Source organism: Taudactylus pleione, unplaced genomic scaffold (assembly GCF_031769625.1).
Source record: "Taudactylus pleione unplaced genomic scaffold, aTauple2 ptg001093l, whole genome shotgun sequence".
Taxonomy (NCBI): domain Eukaryota; kingdom Metazoa; phylum Chordata; class Amphibia; order Anura; family Myobatrachidae; genus Taudactylus; species Taudactylus pleione.
This window is the reverse complement of record NW_028285494.1, coordinates 273,937-296,571: the sequence shown is the minus strand read 5'-3', so window position 1 is coordinate 296,571 and position 22,635 is coordinate 273,937. Positions and strand designations below refer to the sequence as shown.

Genomic DNA, 22,635 nt, shown 5'->3' with positions numbered 1-22,635 from the left:
CCATAGCCTGAGGCACCACCGCAGCTGGAGCACTTACCTCCCTGGCCCTGCCTATTAAATAGGATAGAACCACAGGTGTGATGGCCATCCAAGACGGCTCCGGTGTTGGTGCAGGTGTACCAGATATATATCTCCCATCCTCATCTTTACCTTCAGACATAATAATGTATAAATGGTATAAGGTATGCATGTCTAAATGCAATGTGACTTTCTATCAATGACACACCCTATCCTCAGAGGGATAAAGAGAAACAGTAATAGATGTACCAGACAGTGTACATACAGCAGCTAGCATAGTCACATACAATGCAAAAAAGACGCACAATTGCTACAGCAATATGGACTCTGGATCAACTGACCGGCCCCCGGAGGGGGATGGTAGGATATAGAGTGAGCTATATGCCAAACCCAAGGCAGGATGTATATAGAGAGACAGACCAAACCTCCGAGACCAAATGCTACAGCTGTGGATAGACCAACGCTAAATTGCGCACGTCTCACACACGAGGTGGTCAATTTATAGCAAACCAGACCCCGGAATCCGGAGGGGAGGAGCGGCCGGGGGATTGCCTCATCTCCCCTAAACTGCGATGTTGACGCCCGGGTACGCTGAACTACAAGGTAGCAAGATGTTGACTAGTGCGCTGTAGTGCGTCTTACCACCCGTCCCCTGCAACAGACGATATGGCCCTGGCCGCCTTAGTGAGGAAACGTTAGACGAGATCTTCACCTGCAGCAGCCTCTGATGTGTCTCAACACCAGGAGGTAAGGGACTGCTCTAGTGGTTCTGGAAAAATGCCTGTCTGCCAAAAGCATTGAACCATTTTTGCAATTACAGGGAAATCATGTCCATACACCCTATGAGAAGCTTGGTTGAGGCAGGGTCCAGATCACAGGTGGTGGGTCGCAATATTTGGATAATTTTAGCATATATATTTTTACTCAGGCACACTTGGGGGAGATTACCTTTGCCCAGAAAGCGCTCTACACAGCCTACTGGGTGTGCAATAGACACATGCTATATGAAGGACAAACATTAAAATAATCTTCCCATAAGATACCAATACTGAATTGTGTGCAGAAGGAGAAGGAAGAGGTGAAGCCGGCAGCTGAATACTTGTGTTCCGAGTTCCGAGTGCCTCCCCGCTGTAAGTAGTAAGCACCCGGTTTTATTCCATCAACCAACTTGCATGAGAACATTATGCAGAAGTGCTTCTAATACTCTATTGTGTTACTCCTCAGAAGAATAAAAGCTTCATTAAAGATATGAAGTTTGAACACAATTGTAATCTCCAATTCAACAGTTTGCAAGATGTGCAGGAGAGGGCGCTAATGAACTATGCAAGACATTACTAGGTGCTGTGTTGGGAGAAATGGAGGCTAGACAAAAGTTGTGATACTGGCACTACGTCAAGGTGAAGTGCATACTACCGATTAGTAGGATTTGATGGATTATAATCTGAAGCAAAATTTAACTGTTTTGTTACTTTTATATTCAAAGGTCCAGAGAGGCAAAGAAACAAGGGCTTAACTATGTTTTACTGTATTTTTTTGGGCCAACACCGTTAGACATTACAATCAGTGCAATTAATTTTTTTTGTATTTCTTTAAATAAATTCAATCTGCAACTGCGCAGTTGCTATTAAAAGAATGTCATGGTACCGGTGGGAGCTTCACCGTAGAGAGCCTGGCCGGGCAGTGGCATCACAACGGGGGTGCGGACCACACCCCGGCGTCACCCGACGGGTGACACCAAGGTGCAGGTTCTCCCTCAGTGACAGGAGTCGGGTGCTGCACTGTATAATTAAGTGCAGCACTTGGCTCCTGACACTAAGGGAGCTGGCCGGCACAGCACCCCCCCCCTTCCCCCTGCCTCCCAGTGATAATGGGACCACAGGGGTTCAGCCGTGAGGCCACGCCCCTTTTGGCACCGCACAGCTTTGCAGCGGGCAAACAACGTCCCTCCCGAACCAGGTGACAATGTAGGGAGGGACGTCACTGGGCCAGAGTACTGCCAAGTGGCGTAGTCTAATGTAAGGAGGCATTGCCATTCCTCCTTACAAGAAATTATATAAAAACTGTGGATAATCTGCGTAACATCGGCCGGCTGCGGTGACCCATGGGGTCCTGTAGCCAGCTGCCGCAGTTTAGAGGAAGAGCCCAGAAATCCAACTTCTTCCCTCCCCCGCAACGGCGGTGACACGCCTCAGATTTGGGAAACAAAGATTATCACTGTCCCCTCCCACAAACGGCAGCAGACTGTCAATCACTAACAGTCTGAGAGCGAGTTAGGACCCAGTCTGCGTACTCGCAGAATTGGTCCTGCGCAGATTCCCAAACAACGGGAGTGCACTGCTGAATCAGGTCCTCATACCGCTGTATACAGTATATCTCTTCCCAACTCAATGGAAGCACCTGTTGCCTCACTGTTACTTGTAACAGTCTTTGTGCTCATGACAGATTGAGAAGCAGGTTCTTAGTTAATACAAACTCCTATCACGAGGCTGAAGTTCTCTTATTCATGTTCCAGCTTCTTATTTAGACCGTTATATTAAAACAATCAAGTTAGATCACCAAGTTCACATTGTATAAACTAAAAATTGTGTCCCATGCACAAATTTCAATTGTATTTTGTCTTCCAAAAGAAGGTTTTGGGCATGAAATAGGGCAGTAAAAAAGGCACAGGTACTAATTTTATTCATTTGAATAACTACAGTTGATCATGTGTAAAATAGCCTTGGTCAACAAATTTGACACTTGGAACCCGCAGAGAGTGGTCACTTACATATGACCCACTTGCAATTTGCCTCTGCGTAAGTCAGTCTGTTGCTGTGCAGGTGGGGAGAGCTGCAGTGTTTGCGGCTAGGCAGACCTACTGCAAGGGCAAGATGGCTGCTTGATGTGCGTCGATGTTACCGCTAAGTACGCAAGTAAGCGATATCTACGGAGATGAGAAGGCAGCAGTGGGCTTCCCTATGTTTGGGTGAATTGGATAAAAAAATGCATTTATGCACTTTCAAAAAATCTAAATATTCATATTTTGGGATCACTTATTAAGAGATATTGGGCCCAATTCATGTTTGTGCACAATGCCGATGTTCACGCAACCGAGCGATCAGGCGACTGCACATGCACCGTGATCACACGCGGCAAAGTACCTTAGCGATGTTACTTGTAGTGAGGATGTAATCGCAGTGTGATTGACAGAAAGGGACAGTTTGGAGACGTTAATGGGGAGTGGTCATGGCAGTTTTTGGGGTGTGTATTTGCCGTCAGCTGCAAGCTCGTCCTTGCAAAAACATGGCACCTGCGTCGTTACTGCCTTGTCCAGTCTGTGTAGCCATTGGTCTCATTGATGGGTATAGCAATTGCAAATTATTTTGTGATAGCTTCGGTGGGAGTCTTTTTACATTTAGCATCAGCTTCACTTGCAAACATTAGCAGTTCCGTAGCTTAGGAATCGCAATTGCGTAGAAACATGAATCAGGCCCATTGTACTATTTTGGATCTTGAGTTAATATTTCACGGTGCACAATTAAAAAAGGCAAACAAAGAATCCCATACAAGTGCTCATTGTCTTGCAGTCTATTAAATTAAAACATTACCTTTATTATTGTTGTCCACTTTTATACAAAAAAAATACTCATTAAAACAATCTAAACTCTACAGTCGTGCTCAATCCAGTGTCATTTATACACGCAATAGTGTTATCGCGTATGTGTGTCCAAGTCTATCAATTAAATACAAAGAGACATACCCACTGATGTCTCAATCTTTATTATTAATAATAATAATAATCTTTGAATATATAGTGAATTAGATGCCTATGGATTATTTATTTTAAGGCAATTTGATATTTTAATTTTGCTCAGTGTAACCCATTGAGACCTATATCACTTCAATAAAAACATGATATGCTCTTCAATGTTACAAAGTTTATTGGTAAAGTGATAATTTTAACAATAAGGGGCATATTCATCAACACTAAAATAACATTTTTAAGGCTATTTTCCTTAATTAACATTATTTTAGTATTCATGAAGAGACTTAACACAGGAGATATCAGTGATATCTCCTGTGTTAAGTCAGTCTGCGTTAATTTCCACACTCCCCATACATTAGTATGGGGATATGGAAATTAAGGTATTCATCAAATTCCGAAAATTATGTATTTCCGGAATTTGATGGAGTTACTATCCGCCACTGTGAGGTGGCGAATAGCAGGTAAAACTTGCCAGCATGTGCAGGTCCCCCGGCTTCTCCCTCCGGCGCTCAGGTCCATCGTCTGGCTCCGGAAGCTGCTCTGACACGTGTTCTCCCAGCAGAACACAATAAAGTTTAAAAAAAAAAAACACTTTTTTTCCCTAAACTGTACTGTGGTCTGCTGGGAGAACACGTGTCAGAGCAGCCTCCGGAGCCAGAGGCGCTGCAGTGGCCAGGTAAGTCGGGGACAGGGGGCTGGTATGCGGAGGGGGAGGAGGGGTTGGGGGGGACACACAAACATTACCGCAGCTGTAGGCAGTGCTGCACATGCACTGGTTTTACGGATGTAACAGCGCATGCGCAGCATAGATTGCAGCTGCGGTAAGGTAGTGTAGAGAGGGAAAACTATTTCCCGAAAAGCTGTAATTGCAAAAATGATAGATAGTTATGGGGAGGAGGAATGATGAATTCCTCTGGTAATTAGGTAGAACTCCATGCGAGTTCTAAACCTAATTACCTCCATCAGTTTTTTAGGTATGATAAATAGGCCCATCCATCACCATACATCTAAAAATAGGACAAACTTATGGTATTTTACTAACTCATGCATACCACAATAGTCAGGTGATATATAGGTCTCATGTTGTACATATATATCATTAAGTGTCTTCAGAGTTTATTTCACTTACATAGATGTAAATCAAATCAATATTTTGAATGCTATCAGATTGTTTAATTAGAAGTGCTGTTTTCACATTTATAACTCCCATACAACACTGACACAGCTCCATATATTGTCCTTTCACTACGGGGCTGTTGGTATATAGACAGTAAAGATAAGCAGCTGACTTTCTCTCATGGAGCTGTCAGTGTGAGAAGTAAACACAAACAATTGCACATTATTTATTCCCCTCTTGTTGGCTTATCACCCGGGCTGTTGGCATGAACAGCAAGGTAATAACTAGAGATGTGCGCCGACCCTCGTGTTTTGGTTTTGGATCTGGATCTCCCCTGGTTTTGGATCTGAATCTGGTTTTGGATTTATTTCCTTGATGTTTTGTTTTCGTGTTATGGTTGTGGATTTTTTTCTTAAACCATAAAAACAGCTAAAAATCACATAAAATTGGCCTGTTTCTGTTCCTACAGTATAATTAACATCAATAACATTTATTTCCAGTAATTTCCAATCAATTTTGACCACCTCACAATATTATTTGCTTCATCTAGTTAAGGCCAAAAGGTTGCATCCAGCTAGCTGGCTGACTAATCTAAGTGACAGTGGGCGGCACTAACATGTGGCAGTTCAGCTTCTAATTTCCAACACGGATACAGTGTGTTATACAGTGTGGGTTGGATACAAAATCTCAGGGGAAGAACATAAAATGGACAAATATGTTCGTTATATTTAAATAATAGATAATCCTTGTGGGGTAGATAAATTTATAGAGGTATAGAAATTATAGTGTATAGAGTTATGGATATATGCAGTAATACAAGTTGGCTATTTACTGTTATAAGGATTTGTACTTACAAGGGCACTATAATCAGATGATGATTTGAGTTCATTCTAGTTTCAGTTCACACTGAAATCTTGAGACAATATGCTCCACTGTATTAGGATAATTTGTTTCAATATTGTGACTTAGAGGCATATTATTATTATTTATTATTATTATTATCCTTTATATGGCACCTGATAAAAATGTCAATCACACTGATTGCTTGTAATAGGTGGATGCAAGTACTCATAATCTTAAGAGTAGCGTGTAGCCAGGGTGCCCGGAGCACGTGCGTGCTACGGCGCCCCCCTCACTCAAGTGTTCCAGGGAGGAGGCGGGTCCATATGGGATTAATGTGAAGTAAAAATAAAGATTGGGGGCAGCCTTGTAGTGGTGCCCATATGCAGTGCCCCCTGTGCCCCAGGAGAGGACCCCCTTATGCAGGCCTCCAGTAGTGCACCAAGTAGTGATCCCCCCTTACTATGCAGTGCCCCTTATACAGTGCCGCCAGTAGAGGTCCCCCCTGTGCAGTGCCCCCCTGTCCCCAGTAGTAATCCCCTTTATATAGTGCCTCCAGTAGTGGTACTCCCTATGCAGTGCCCCTTATATAGTGCCCCCAGTAGCAGCCCCCCCATGCAGTGCCCCTAATCGAGGTAACCCTTATGCAGTGCCCATTAAATAGTGGCCCCAGTTGTAGCCCCCCCATGCCATACCCCCAGTATTGCCCTTTATATAGAGCCCCCAGTAGTGGTCTCCCCCTTGTAGTGCCACCAGTAGACACACGTAATAATGAAAAAACCCACTAACCTGAATCACCGCTCCCGCCGCCATCCGCCTGTCCATCCTCCCAGGCCGGCCCGCTCTGCATTATGGGAGACACGTCATGACATCTCTCCCATTACCCACTGCAGGAGCTGGAAGATGGAGCGGCTCCGGCAGTGGGCGCAGTAGCAGTCAATGAGAGTCTGACAGACTCTCATTGGCTGCTAATTAAAACAACCACACTGCTGCCGGCGCCGGTGGCTGTGTTTGTCAGTCACTGTGTAATGCTGACCGAACTCCATCCGGTCAGCGCTACACGTGCGGTACAGCTGTGTCAGACACAGACTGCCCGCAGCCCGGGGGGCACATGGCACTCTGCTCCCCGGCCCAGCCTGCCTCTGCCCGGCAGGCTGTTAGCTTAGACAGCTGCCGGGTACACAGCGGGCGGCGCCTTCATGCACCTTCGGCGCCTGGAGCTTGCGCTCCACTGGTACCACTCACCCTACGCCCCTGCAGGTACTTAAGGCATGTTTGACAGGTCATCCAGTTCTGCCTCTTTTCCATTCCATACCCTCCATTCCATACCCCAGCGTTCCTGTGCATATCCTGATTATCTGGTTCTTACCTCGGCTATTCCCTGTGACCCGATTACGCCTGGTACCATCTCGTCTGTTTGGTTCTGACCCGGCTTGTCGACTACACTAATATCTTCTGCACTCCAACTAAGTACACCAGAACCTGTACAGGGAAACCTTACCCGAGGGCCGCGACCTGTGTGTCGGACACAGCCAAGTCCATACCTTTTTGCGAGGGTCCCTGGTGAATACCGTCGACACAGACTCCATAGGCAAACGCAGGGGGGGGGGGGTTTACGTCAGCCTGGAAACCTCCCTCCCCAGCCCACACCATAACCACAACAGAAATAGTAATATAATGGCATTTTACTAGCGCTGCATGTTCTTCTCAGTATCATAAATTAAATAATTAGCACCACCTGTGGATCTTTTAACATGTATCAGCCAGTAATAAATACACCTGTGCACCAACTAGGAGATCTGGAAAACATGCACTGTTAGGGATGCACTGCTATAGAGCCCAATATGTACATATATGTCCAGGGCAGTGCTATGTTCTTCTGCTGCTACCCCAGGCTCCCGAACTTGCTCTAATACTCTGGAATGGAGCACACATCTAAAATAAAAGCATTCAGCTCAGGCAGGATGGCCCTACTGCCGCATTTAATGGCTAATTACTGTGATCGCTGGTCCTGTATATACGAGTGTGTCTGAATCAGGCCCTTAGATCGGAGTTCAGGTGCTAGAAATGTTTTCCCTGGCGGGATCTTGACCTTAGTAACTGCAGCAAAGCACCCCGGATTTAAAATTTGTCGTCTTCCTTTACTTAATCTTCCTGGGCAGAATTGAATGCTTGAGACAGGGCATTAGATTTGACATTCTTGCAACTTGGACGATAGGTAACAACCAGTTTAAAACGGTCAAAAAACAGCGGCCACCTGGACTGGCGATAATTGAGACAATGAGCAGTCTTGAGATAAGTGAGGTTCTTGTGATCTGTGTAAACTGTCACCAGATATTTTGCCCCCTCCGTCAGATATCTCCACTCTTGCAACGCCAGCTTAATAGCTAGTAACTCCTTATCCCCAACTGCATACTTCTCTGGAGCAGAAAACTTACGGGAAAAGAACCCACAGGAGTACCACTTGCTCTGTTTATCCTTTTGTGACAGTACAGCCCCAACTCGAACCGTGGAAGCGTCCACTTCCAAGAAGAAAGGCAGATTGCAGTCAGATTGTCTTAGAATAGGAGCTGACATGAAGCACTGTTTTAATAGAACAAAGGCCTCTTCAGCTACGTGAGACCATCTCCGGGTATTTTGTCCTTTCTTGGTGAGTGCAGTGATTGGGGCTGCTATGGTTGAGTAGTTTTTGATGAACTGGCGATAGAAATTGCAGAATCCCATTCTCCCCACCCGCTGCCCATTAGGGAATCAGTGCTGCCGGACCCGGTAAGTGATGACCAGTGTCCGGGACAATGTGACAATGGTATAAAAAGTGTTTGGAGACAGTGGTAAGAGTTTTCATTCTCTCAGTGTCCCTCCTCGCATTGTTAATGTTATAGAAATGTTCCAATATGCTTGTCTTTAATTGGCACTTCGTCATTCCTATATACAATTTCTGGCGAGGACATATGAGGCAATATATCACCCCATGTGTGGAGCAGTTAATGAAATCTCTGATTTCCCACGCCTTACCAAATTTGTCTATTACGCTTTCTTTCTTATTGATAAATGTACATGCTCTACAGTGTCCACATTTGTAAGTACCTCTGATCTTAATTGCTTTTATTGTTTCTCACAAAGTGGCTTCTCATGAAATGATCCTTTACATTTTGGATCTTCTCCAACTGATGTGTACATTATTCCCAATAATCTGAGCCAAATCTTCGTCTGTTTGTAAGACATGCCAATATTTTTGTGATGCATTCTTGATCTCACTCCACTGGTTACAAAAAGTCCCAATAAACCGAATGGGTTGAGACTTATTCATCTTGTTTGGGAAGATCAAGAGGTCTCTGTTGGTCATTTTTGCATTATGATGTGCTCTTTTTTTGTAGTGGTATTACTATATCCTCTTAAACTCTCGCCAAGTTCTTTGGCTCTTCTATCAAATGCTTCATCCTCAGTACAATTGTCTCATTCTTAGAAATTCTCCCTTTGGGACACTTTTCTTTGTGGCTAGAAAATGAGAACTCTGGTGATGCAAAATGCTTATTTGTAGCAGTCTGTTTTCTGTAGATATGTTATTAATTTACCTTCTTCATTGATCTGGATTGTTAAATCCAAAAAAAATAACCTTAACTGGATCCACCTCAGCTGTCAACTTCAGATTCAATGCATTAATGTTCAGCTTGTTTATGAACTCCTCTAGGGTCTCTTGTTCCAGTTCCCAAATTATGAGTACATCATCTATGTACCTCAACCACATTAACACATTTTCTGTGTATATTAAGTTGTCCTCTGTAAATACTACCTCACATTGCCACCAACCTAAATATAGGTTGGCGTATGTAGGGGCACATGTAGTCCCCATAGTGGTTCCCCACACTTGTAGATAGAACTTCTCATTGAAAGTGAAGTAGTTCTTTGTCAGAACAACATTAAGGAGTTCCAGGAGGAAACCATTAAGTTCTGTGTTTTGTTAGTATTGAAAAGAATACGAGCAGTTATTACCTTGCTGCTCATGCCAACAGTTCGAGTGATAGGCACGCTGACAGCTCCGTGAGAGAAAGTGTATTAGCAGTCAGCTGCTTATCTTTACTGTCTATCCTAACAGCCCCATAGTGAAAGGACGATAAGGAGCTGTGTCAGTGTTGTATGGGAGTTATAAATGTGAAAACAGAACCAATTAAACAATCTGATCAAAGTAAATCAAATGAATATTTTGAATGCTATGTAAGTGAAATAAAAACTGAAGACACTTAATGAAATATATGTACAACCTGAGACCTATATATCACCTGACTATTGTGGTACACATGAGTTATTAAAATACCATAAGTTTGTCCTATATTTGGAAGCATGGTTATTTAGGGCTCTATTTACTACAATTCGCATTTTGAATGCAGATTGTACTGTGATATATTACCGACTGAATTCGTTTGTTTGTAACTGCGAATCCCCTCCGCACACTTATGGTATTTTTGCAAAAAATACCTTTGACAAGTGCCTGTGCATGCGCCGACCGGCCGCTAAGCCCCGCCATCGCACCCCCCATGACCCTTCCTCTCCCCCCCGAATCCCCCTCCCTTTATTACACTTACCTCCGGTGATCGGTGCTCCGATGATGTCATCCTTGGCTCCAGTCAGCTGACATCCCATCCTGCACTGGGACCCGGTCAGCTGATGACTGGGTCCCAGTGCAAGATGGGAGACCAGCTGACCGGAGGGAGGACATCACCGGAGCCCCACTCTCTGGTAAGTTGTTTTTTTTTTAACTACATTTTTTTCTTTCCAGTGTATCAGCATGTGGTCTGTTTAGACCACAGAGCTGATCACTGGGGCTGGCTCCGGGCTCTGCTCTGCCTGTTAGAGCAGAAGTCCGGTAACCGTGGAAGACCTTGGATAATGCCACCTCCAGGTGGAGTTATTATCACAGGGCTTTCCCCTGGTATTTTTTCACAATTTATTTTTAGTAACTTTGGCCAGATCACATTTCCTATTACAATTAGGGGAAATGCAATCTGCTTACTAAAAATAAGTGATAATTAGGGTTTGGAGTAGAATTTTACGAATTCTACTCCAATTGCCCTTTAGTAACTTTTGGTGATACTAAAATAATGTGAAAATGGTGTGAAAACACCCTTTTTCACTTTATTTTAGTAAAAATAATGTTAATAAATAAAGCCCTTAGTGTTAAAATTATCACTTTACCAATAACTTTGTAACATTGAAGAGCATATCATGTTTTTATTGAAGTGATATAGGTCTCAACAGGTTACACTGAGCAAAAATTAAAATCATCAAATAAATTGCCTTATAATAAATATTCCGGACTTCCGGTGGGCAGGGCACCCAGAGTGGCCGCTTTTTATATGGGCTCCTGCCCCTGTTAAATCAGCTCTTCAAGTGCATATTTACCCCAGTAATTACTCTAAACAGCTGAGAACTACTACACCTAAACATTGGTGCAGATTTTAATCCAGGTATCGGGTCTGGAGCCACTTACTATCCACTGGAGTCGAGCCTGCATAGTTTCAGGCGCACATGACCGCCCGCAGCTATTTTTTAGGGCACGAAAATTGAGAGAGTGAGAAATTCTTCTGCCTCTCCAGTCATTGCAACTTTATACTCACCCTTGCCTATGGACCCCCGATAGCTGTATTGATTCCTGTCTGCAGCTATTTCTGACGAGGTGCATCTGGGGACCTCGCGTGACAATTCCTCCCATTGCCACAGGACCCGGGTCCCGTAGTTTGACCTGTGAAGCTCCCGTTTTCTTTGAAATCACTGACTGCGTCACTGCCAAAGACTCCTGTATCTCTTCCTGTCTGGGATAGTTGATTTATCTGCAGTGACCTGACCTCTGTAGGGGTGGACTAGGATAAATACTTGCACTTTTCTACTTTATACTGCTGCCTTCGCTGATCTTCCACTGAGCTTAGCATTCCTCCCTGTGTCCCCCTGCCAAATCATTGCCATAGAGCAAAGTGGTGCTTTTTCTCCTGACCCTGCCAGGGACATATCATCGGAATTCGGCTGGATACCTGGCTCCTATCAAAGACCAGGGCCGGACTACAGGTGCCGATCATCTTGTCCCTGGGACTCTTGTTAGGTGAGGCGCTGCGTCTTTTGGTACATTGGAGCTGACATTCGTGTCTCTATCTGCACCCTCATATTCACTGATCCTCTGCTCTGGACACTAACTGGAAATTATTAGAAGTGGATTGTCTTAGGGATGCTGGTGCAGTGATGGTGGCTATTTGTTCTGTTGTCCCTCTTCCTTGTTTTAGTATACTGGTGCTGAAGCTGTTAGTGGTGACTGCTGCTGACTAAATATTTCTGCGCTTTCTATATCTGCAACTATTCTGTATAGTAAAATTTATTTGACATAGCATCTTATACAAATTTTCATTGCACCTGTACATCACTGATACCTATTGATGTATATTTCTGGTATACTGTATATATTCACTTCCGTTATACAGCTGTATCTATAGTGTTATATATGTTACACTGCATTTTGTAATATGTTCATGTATGGGAATTCTGAATTGGACATGAGCCCCTCACTAACTTCCCTCTCCTCTGTCTCACCAGCGGTGAAGGTCATGTACTCAGTGTCTGACACTGAAGCTCTCGCCACTCAGTTGGCGCTCGAGTTATCAAAGATCTTATTACCCTACATAGAAAGCAGATTTAATCGTTTGATGTCTCTTTTAGACAGTGACTATTGTTATGAATGACCTGGCTTCCTCTCAGACTACTCAAATTCAGTTACAAAGTGATTTTGAGATTGGGGACCCAACCTATTCTAGCCTTAGAACTGAGGCTGTTGGCCCTATGCCTACGCATATTTCTTAGACTACTGTCTCTATTACTGCCCCTGCATCATCTGCCCACTGGGTTGAATATTTTAGTCTTGCGGCAAATCCTGACTCCCTTCTTGAAAATCAAGCTCCACATATTGATTTGGGTACATACCTACTGTACACTGCCCATTCTTTATCCAACTGGAGGATACACAGCGATTACAAGTTTTGTTTTATTGGTACCTACATTATAATCTCTCCTTTACCCATAGGACTGCTGTGTGTTTATATACCAGAAAGGAAAGGCAAATCATTACAGAGCTAACTTTATACCTTTTCGCTGGCCTCCTAGGTTTTATTACATAAGTGTTTACTTGATGTCTTTATTACTGCTTTCAGGGTCACATATATTATTCCGCCTTTCTGACTCTATAATTTAATGGGGACACATTTCTATCTCTAAATAATTAGTATTTCCCACTTCAAAGTGATTAGTAGATGCCTCCCTATCATTACTATTGGTCACTATGCGAGCCACTTAGGTTATCTTGGGGAACCAACATTATCCCTGGTGTTTTATGTTAGTTAATTGACTGAGACGATTACGACAGCATGATATACAGTACTGAGGCTTACAAATACACATCTTAATTCCACACTGTTACAGTACATTGATATTCTTAGCCTATATATTGCATTTGGTGTTTTCAACATCTTTTTGTTATGTTTTTGTACACTTCTGGGATAATTTATACCAATCAACCCACACTGTTTAGATTGTTCTGGTATGAAAACGTGATCTCTGGTGCATCCAGTTTGAATTGTTTTAATTTATCTGGTGTGTCGGTGTAATCCCTGGCACACTAGGTTAGTTCATTGGTTGAGAAAATTAAGAAAAAGCGTTATTCTGAAGCACTTCTGCTCTGGTACTGTTCGTCTGCAGTACCTTTAATTTATACTTTTGTCCCTTTTTATCTTCTGTACTACAAACCGAATGTTGCTGTACTGTACATACTGTATCAAGCTCTATTGTTGTACTTTGTCAATGTAACTCATTCATTGTGTCGTGGCTGTATATTTGTTTTTGTATGCCTTGCAAAATTGTTGACAGTTTTACTTATGCTGGCCATACACTCTGCAATTATCGGGACGATCTGCCCGATATCGGCGGATCGCCGCGATAATTGCAGCGTGTATGCGGGCGACCGAGGGTTAAATATTGCTCGGTCGGGCATGCTGGATTGTCCAGCATGCCCGTCCGATGCGATATTTACCCGGGAAACTGTCGGCCGCATCGGGCAGTGTATGCCCAGCGCGGCCGACAGACAGACATTTCCTGTGTTCCTTCCTATGGAAGGAACAGGGAAATGTCTCCTCCCCCGGGGGCGGAGCGCGGATGTCGGGCTATACACTGAGATTTCTCTCACAGTGTATGCCGCGGACATCTGCAGCTGGCAGCCAGCCAGATAAAATGTCTGTCGGTCTGACAGACATTTTATCTGGCAGTGTATGCCCAGCATATCTGATACTTGTGCTTCAGAATTAATAAAAAGATTTAAAAAATAAATAAATATTCCATAGGCATCTAATTCACTATATATTCAAAGACTATTATTGAAGATTGAGACATCAGTGGGTATGTCACTTTGTATTTAATTGATACAGACTTGGACACATACGCGATAACACTATTACGTGTATAAATGACACTGGATTGAGCACAACTGTAGATTTTAGATTATTTTAATGAGTATTTTTTTTTTTTTTTTTTTGTTCTTTATTTTGCTGTGTTTTAAGTAACCACTGTAGTGAACAACAATAATAAAGGTTAGGTTTTAATTTAATAGATTGCAAGACAATGTGCACTCATATGGGATTCTTTGTTTTCATTTTTTTATGTGAATATTGATCTGTCCTGGAGTAGCACCCCTACAAGAATAAGTATTGATAAAATTTGAGTATCAATGCGATATCTAAAATAGGGTGATTTTGTATAGATATTTTCTTGGTGCGACCCTCTTCTCCCCCCTTCTCTTCCTTCACCGATCAGAAATTCATAATTTCAACGTGCGTCAGGAGTATTCAGACACAGTGGCATCACTGGAGTAGTGACACCCAATGCGCAAAATAGACCCTCTGTACGCGTTAAAGGTGTTCTCGTCCAAAAAGGGGAATGGTCTCATGACACACACTTACACTGGGACATGCCCAGCACTCCCGCCGACTCCTCCTCAGTAACCGGGAGCTGCACAACATCACAGCGCAGTGCCCAGCTCCCGGTCACTGAGAAGGAGCCAGCTTTGAGTCAACCCCTCTGAGTGACACCTGGTGCGGGTAAGCAGCCCCCCCTGTTGTGATGCAAATGATCAAACATCAAAACAAGATATACTCTGCATGGCTGGATTAAGGCTTGTATAGGTTCTTCTATCGACCTGAAACCCCCTTACCCTCCATCCGTACTTCCAGTGTAGCCGCACTGACTGGGAAAGTGCTGCAACATTATTATTATTAGTTGACAACTGCAACACTGTGCAGGTGACTGGGTGTGGGGCTAATAGGTACTCAATAGGGTAGACAGATGTAAGAGATTTGTGCGCTTACTAAAATGCTGAAAGGGAAGTAAGGGAATATGTATTTTGGCTTTAATGGTTCTTATTGCTGTATGGGTAAAAATTGTGCTATTACAACCTGATTTGTAGTTTAAGTTTGTGGCCAATTCAATTGTTAGATTTGCAGTCACAAATTGACAAACCCAACACTGTTATGCCTTGGAAGAAAATAAAAAAACACAAGAGATTATTCAGGTTTAAATACAATTGCAATTTCCAGAAATATACACCAAATATAAACGCATGAAGAACGGGCTTAAAGTTTAAAGTTAAATGCAGTACCATGTCCATCGTCAAGATCAACCATTGTGACTGCCCGTGCGGTGCCCTACCTACACTCATACACTCTTGTGCGGAGCCATCACCATCTTCTGGTGATGGCTCCGCACAAGAGTTAGCAGAGGCACTGTTCCAACGCCTTTTCTTGGCTCTGTGCATGTGCCATCTTTCTGAAAATCTCTATGGAAACATGATGCTAGCGGGAACAGGTATGGGAGGGATCTGCGGCATACAGCCACCAACCCCCCCCCCCCTCCCTCTGGATAAAAGCATACTGTGGCTGTAATACTCCCCTCTCCCTGCTGTCTTCCTTTGTTCTCTCTTTCTATTGATTTCTAAGAAATAAAATGTACCTTTAATAAAAAAATAAAATAAAAGTCTACTTTTCTATGATTCCTACTGTACATGGAGTTTTATAAAATATTAATTTACAGTATTACACGGGTATGAGTCATGCAAGACTTCGCTGGAAGCCTCCCAACAATTGTATTAAGCCTTGGAGAAAGAAAGTGGAGAGAGATAAATTACCCTCGCTCCTGTCATTTTTCAAACACCTGTACTGGAGAAAGGAGAAGAGATTCCGCACAGAACCGGTTTTATTATACCCTGTAGATATAAACCAACCAAGTTATAACGTCTTTATCCTGATAGATTATTGTAAAGCGTCGGTGGTGCTCCCATAGTACAAATGTACAATTATATACACAAAAAAAAAAAAAAAAAGAGAGCAAAAGATGGGCTAATTGTTGGGGCACTTATATTTTATTTTATACTCACACTAAATATTACATAACTTATTTGGGTAGATTTAAAAATTGCATAGGGACCCGTGCTGCACAAACATTTAATAACACATAGATAAATTAATAATTTTAAAATAAGTATTGCATTTATAAGATGGCACAAATATTTGGAAAGAAGGAATAAACAAAGATATATGAACCCTCTACTGTGTCTCCACTGTATCCCAATACACCTTATTATTCAACCTATAATACCTGGTATTCCCTGGCGGTCTCCCATCCAAGTACTAATCAAGCCCAATACTGTATAGCTTCCAAGATCAGACGAGATTATCTATTCGCAGCAGCTTACTGACCGTCTTGCCAGTTTAAGCTATTATACTATATTACAGTGCATGGGCTGCCTGTTAATTATATTTTTTTGTTTTGAATATTTGATTCTCAGCTTGTTCACTATACGTTTAATATGCATGGTGTAGCTTAGCATATGATATGACTGAAAGGGTATTTAACCCTCTACATGCTACCATGCTGATCTGCATAAAAGACGTTGTAAATGCCGGATTACCACTGATGTTATAGCCTTTAAATGTAAAGAGTATTATACACACTCAGCGTCAAGATTAAGATGGTCACTGTTATTTTCTTATTAGCCGCTTAAACATCTGTTAACAATAGCAAGTTTTACTTACTCTGACATTCTGAATGGTTAGCTATTTTTCAGACAATCCTATTGCAGCCAGGATTTTTAGGTATATAATATACCCCTTTTGGAGTTTTTAAGCACCTACGTATAAATATACGGTATATAGTAATATAATTAAATTGCTGAAACCACTATCTACAATTATACAATACTATTTTTCGTGATACCATTGAGTAAATCTGACTGATTTAACACCCATGTTGTATGCATTGCGGATCAATTAAAGTATGCCCATGCAAATACTTTTCCTCGAATTGTGCAAATTTAACAAAGTGGACTCTTCCATTGGGAAGTCCTACAATTACCTAATTTTTGTGTTTACCTGGGCATTTCACCTTTCCCCCGAATTTTCACATACCTGCAACCATACCAGACTGTATGCGACCAATCTCGTCTGATCTTGGAAGCTATACAGTATTGGGCTTGGTTAGTACTTGGATGGGAGACCACCAGGGAATACCAGGTATTGTAGGTTGAATAATAATGTGTATTGGGATACAGTGGTGACACAGAAGAGGTTCATCTATCTTTGTTTATTCCTTCTGATCCATAACTTACCATGGTGCTGGTACATGTCTGGGGATAATTAGGTACTCTTCTGCCTGTATATAACCCACATCGTAATGATTTAAGGATTATATTAAACTACAGGAGATTTGTTACCTTCTTTCCAAATATTTTCACCATCTTATAAATGTAATACTTATTTTACAATTATCAATTTGTCTATGTGTTATTAAATGTTTGTGCAGCATGGGTCCCTATGCAATTTTTAAAGATACCCAAATTAAAGTTATTTTATTTTATACTCACACTAAATAATATTACATAAGAGTGCCCCAACAATTAGCCCTTCTTTTTCTCTCTTTTTGTGTATCTAATTTTTCAAACACCACCTGTAACATGCAATTAGGAGCCGATTAGTTGATACTTTATCTCTGTCCACTTTCTCTCTCCAAAGCTTAGTACATAGGCCCATTATTTTTAGTGTACATTGTGGATTAAGAATATCTTTATTCAGTGACAAGGACTAATGGTCCCATTTATGACCAAGCAGAGACATTGATCATTTTTATTTGATGTAATAGTTATTCACCCACCTCACAGAGCTGGAGAAAGCTTACATTGGCAATAGAATACTGTAAAAGGAGTTTCACTTGTAAAAAGACCCACTGGAGATGTGACAACAACAACTAGAGGCATGGCTGCACCTACAATATGGTCATAGACCCCAATCTGATAAGCATTTGCCCAATATTGGCAGGTATGCATATTGAGGAGTTGTACAACAACAGTCACCTGAGAAAATATTGTTTTTTTGCCAGCAATAGGGCCCTGTGATAAACATGCACCTTAGTAACTGTTGACTTGCACATCTGTGTAAAGTGGACATTAAAAAGGGACTAAGGAGCCTATATATCAAGCTTATATTTACATAAATTTATGCAGAAACTGCAGTTTCTGCATTATTTATGTATTGCTCCTATGTACTAATAGCACATTGCAGGAGTGCTAATTAGTGCTGGAGATCGTAGTCCCCATTATCATCAATGGGGACTACGTTCAGCCCCTATGTATTAAACTCCAAAAAGCAAAGCTTTTCGGAGTTTAGCCCTGGTAGTTTACACCATCTTCAGATGGTGTAAACTACTGTAAGCCTATGGGGGCTCCAGGTGCAGGAGAGAAATCTTTCTCTCTCCCCCACAGCCCCCGGAAGCGGTCACTGTGCACATGCGCAGTGTCAGCTTCCCCCGGGAAGTCTTTCATTTCTGTGAAAGAAATCTAAATGCTGGGGATATAACTCAGCAAGGACATTGGTTACCACAACCACTGTCCCTGCAAGCTCCCCTTGGTACATAGCCGGGATATTTTCATTAAAAATGTAAATATTCCCGGCGAGATAGATACATAATAATCGTGGTAGTGCCGCTATTATTAGTACATAGACCCCTAAGATGTATTTACTCATTCTGACCCAACATCTACATACGGAGTACAACATGCTGAATTATCCCAATATCCTGCACCTTTAATAAGTTATCTAGTTACTAAGTTATTGTACACTCCACCCAATCATAAATTTACATGGTCAACACAACTGGGAAGACAAAGGCTGAATCTACTTTTACAAATATACATTTAATATAGCAGTGACATGTTATAATCTTGTATGTAACTTTATAAACTTCACATTTCAAACACATTAGAAAGATGTAAAGGCCCCCATACATCAGATGGATTGCGGCGATCGGGAAACACCGATCCGCCGGTTGGAAATGCCGACCGGCGAATATCGGTGTTCCGCGATTCGTCACATGATCAGTGAAATTCTACATGTAAAATGTCAGTCATCTGCCAATCACGATCATGATCGGCAAATCTGTGAAATCCAACATTTTGGATTTCACCGATCTGCCATCTCTGGATCGCAGTGATCCGTCTGATGTATGGGGGCCTAAACTCATCTCACTACCCTTATTACTTGTTTTTACAAAAGACCCTATTATATCATGTAAAGCTAGTTAAAGTCACCAACTTACCTGAGTGACCATTGTTGGACACCTTGAAAGTCCCAAGCAATGGTCCATCATAGCCTTCTAACTCCAGAGGTGCAAGTTCCTTATTATGAACAACTTTCTTCCTTTGGATATCAATAGGAGACTGGTGCTTTGCTGCACACAAGGGATACTTTTTCCCCCAGTTTGCTTCATCCACTTCTCCTTCTGTGTAAAATCCATAGTCAATGTCATAAGAAAAAAAAATACCTTAACTACCCCCGATTCATAGTTACATTAACTTTCTTTGGCTGAAATGATGTACTTGTGAGTATTGTTTTAACCAATCTGCATCAATATTGTTTAACGGTTTCAACTTGAAATTTGTCAAACTAGCTTAAAATAGAAACAAGCAGCTTTCGGTCACAGTCCATTGTAAAAAAAATTAATTCAAAACCTATGTACAAAATATCATTAGTAAATGTTGTATTTCTACCATAAGGCATAATAATCAACCTTATGAATTTTTGTACATTTTTTTTTCATAACAAAAAAATAGCACACAACACAGAAGAAAAAAGCAGCTGGTCAAAAAGTGCACTTTTTACATACAGTTTTGTACAGGGGAGAGTAATATATTAAACTAGAGCATGAAACAAGGGTACAGTGCATGTTAAGCAAAACCTATGACCAACCAAACTGCAAAGTCTACAGCAACATACATAAAAACATGTACAATTCTAGTTATCCAAGCATACTAGAATACTTTAAGTATCAAAGATGTAAAATCCAAGCATGTGAGAATACATTGATAACCTGATCATTAGAGCTACCAGTGAGTCTAGTTATAAAAGCATCTTTCCAGATTCCCATAAGATCTACTACTACAAATCATCTCCAATGCATAATGAACTCACTATTAAAGTGTATGAAAGATACATTGTCTTAATGTATCACATCTTGACATTTACTGCAGCATTATAATAGTGCAAGAGATCATTTCACAAAGGTCCCACACCTATAATGTTAAGCTCAGGATTGTCTGCTTACCTTGGTAAGTCCATTCTACCACATGGGATCTACAGACTATAAAACAAAGAGATAGTAGCAGGTACACATTGAGAGCCATGGTTTTCCCCACAGCTGGTGCTGTGCATGTGCCTTTGGTAGGAGTTGTGATCTACCTTTTAATCTACAGCTCTGTATATGTGTAAATAATAATTTAAAAAGTCTATGAATCCAGATTCACCCTCCCACTTCACAAACAGGCCTACCACCTCTCCCCACACCCCAGTGTGCTTTTATCTTACACCAGAGGAACTACAGATTAGATGAACTGCACAGCTGCCCTGAGGTTTTTATTGATTGACACACACAAGCTTGTCAGGTTTTGTCAGCCTGGTTTGTAGAGTTTGTGTCATCATCCTGCCCTGTGTTATTATTAATTTACCCAGCAAACATTGCTCTACTGCAAGTTTTCACTTTATGTACCCAAATATTCACTACATCTCATTGTTCTCTACTTGGCACAAATCTACTGCAACTGATAATTGCTTTTATAGAGACACACATTTTCAACATGCAGAACACGCCCTTTGGACTGTGTATCTTGTGTGTGTGTTTATTAACTGAATGGGGGGCGGGCATCTACATGATGCCATTACTGCCATTGTTCTGGTAAAGTGCCACAATAATCGACAAGGGATGTAGTGAAAATGTCAACAGTTATAATGTCAACATTGTTAAAATGTCGGCATGTGCAGAACATCGACATGTTCACAATATCGACATGTGAAATGCCGTCGATCTGCTCGTACTGGCAGCGGAGGGTCAGGGTTGGGCTGCAGCAGGGGCTGGCTGGCAACTTTCAGCCTGGGGGGCAACACAAGCAAGTGGCCCAGGCTTTATATAAAAATAAAACAACAACCTGTGAATGAATATAAAATATATATATATGCAGGAACGTGAAAGGGCTGAAGTGTTAGGTTACGGTTAACAGGTGAATCATGGACAAAAAAATGGTGCAAAGTGGTCTAATTATTAAACTTAAAACAGACTTTTGTCAAGCATTAGTGGTGGAGAAAGCCTACCACTAGAAATTTACTTTGAAGAAAAGTGCAGAGAAGCCTTTTAGTTTCTTTGTGGGTTCAATGGACACACACACACACACACACCACCATCTCGACCCCCAATTAATTTATCACAAAATGTATACAGTACATTTATATGTATACACATATATAATATACAGGGCCAGTTCTCCCGTTACGCATGGTACGCAGCTGCGTAAGGCGCCACATAGTGAAGGGCGTCTCAGCTGCGTACCATGCGGGCCGCGATGCAGACTGTGTCTCTGTGACACAGCTGCACCGCGTGTGTAGCACTGACCGGATGGAGTTCGGTCAGCGCTACACAGCACAAACACACAGCCGCCGGCGCCGGCAGCTGTGTGTTTGCTTTAGCAGCTGATGAGAGTCAGACAGACTCTCATCGGCTGCTGCTGCTCCCACTGCCAGAGCCGGACATCTTCCGGCTCCCGCAGTGGGTAATGGGAGTGACGTCATGACGTGACGTCACTCCCATAATGCAAAGCGGCGGATGGAGGAGCTGGTATCTGCGGCGGGACCAGGAGCGGGTTTCAGGTAAGTGTTTTTTTCTTAATTTTCATTACGTCTCTACTGCGGGGGCACTACAAGGGGGGATTTCTAGGGGGGAATACTACTGGGGGCACTACAAGGGGGGATTACTAGGGGGGAATACTACTGGGGACACTACAGGGGGTAATACTACTGGGGGCACTACAAGGGGGGATTACTACTGGGGACACTACAGGGGGTAATACTACTGGGCACACTACAGGGGGTAATACTACTGGGGGCACTACAGGGGGTAATACTACTGGGGACACTACAGGGGGTAATACTACTGGGGGAACTACAGGGGGTAATACTACTGGGGACACTACAGAGGGTAATACTACTGGGGGCACTACAGGGGGGGGAATACTACTGGGGGCACTACAAGGGGGGGCTTACTACTGGGGGCACTACAAGGGGGGAGGAATACTACTGGGGGCACTACAAGGGGGGATTACTACTAGGGGCACTACAAGGGGGGCCACTACTGTGGACACTATATAAAGGGCACCGCATAGTGGGTACCACTACTGGGGGCACTGCATAGGGGGGGAGTACTACTGGGGCACTATATAAGGGGAATACTACTGGGGGCACAAGGGGCACTGCACAGGGCAGGGGGGACCACTACCGGGGGCACTGTAAAAGGGGCACTG

At 42.5% G+C, this 22,635-nt stretch overlaps 1 protein-coding gene and 1 pseudogene across 1 annotated transcript in view; one reads left to right on the top strand and one right to left on the bottom strand.

The window, feature by feature from the left end:
• Window positions 1-20,621, bottom strand: part of LOC148453759 (carbonic anhydrase 6-like) — a gene marked incomplete at its 3' end in the record, with an annotated part of 31,243 nt that extends 10,622 nt beyond the window's left edge. The window contains exons 1-2 of the mRNA XM_088461766.1: window positions 20,394-20,621; window positions 19,389-19,571 (exon numbers count right to left, since the gene is read on the bottom strand). Of these exons, the coding sequence (XP_088317892.1) occupies window positions 19,389-19,571; window positions 20,394-20,472 (262 nt within the window). The remainder of the gene's footprint in view (window positions 1-19,388; window positions 19,572-20,393) is intronic.
• Window positions 17,205-17,323, top strand: LOC148453760 (5S ribosomal RNA; annotated as a pseudogene).
• Window positions 20,622-22,635: the final 2,014 nt, after the last annotated feature.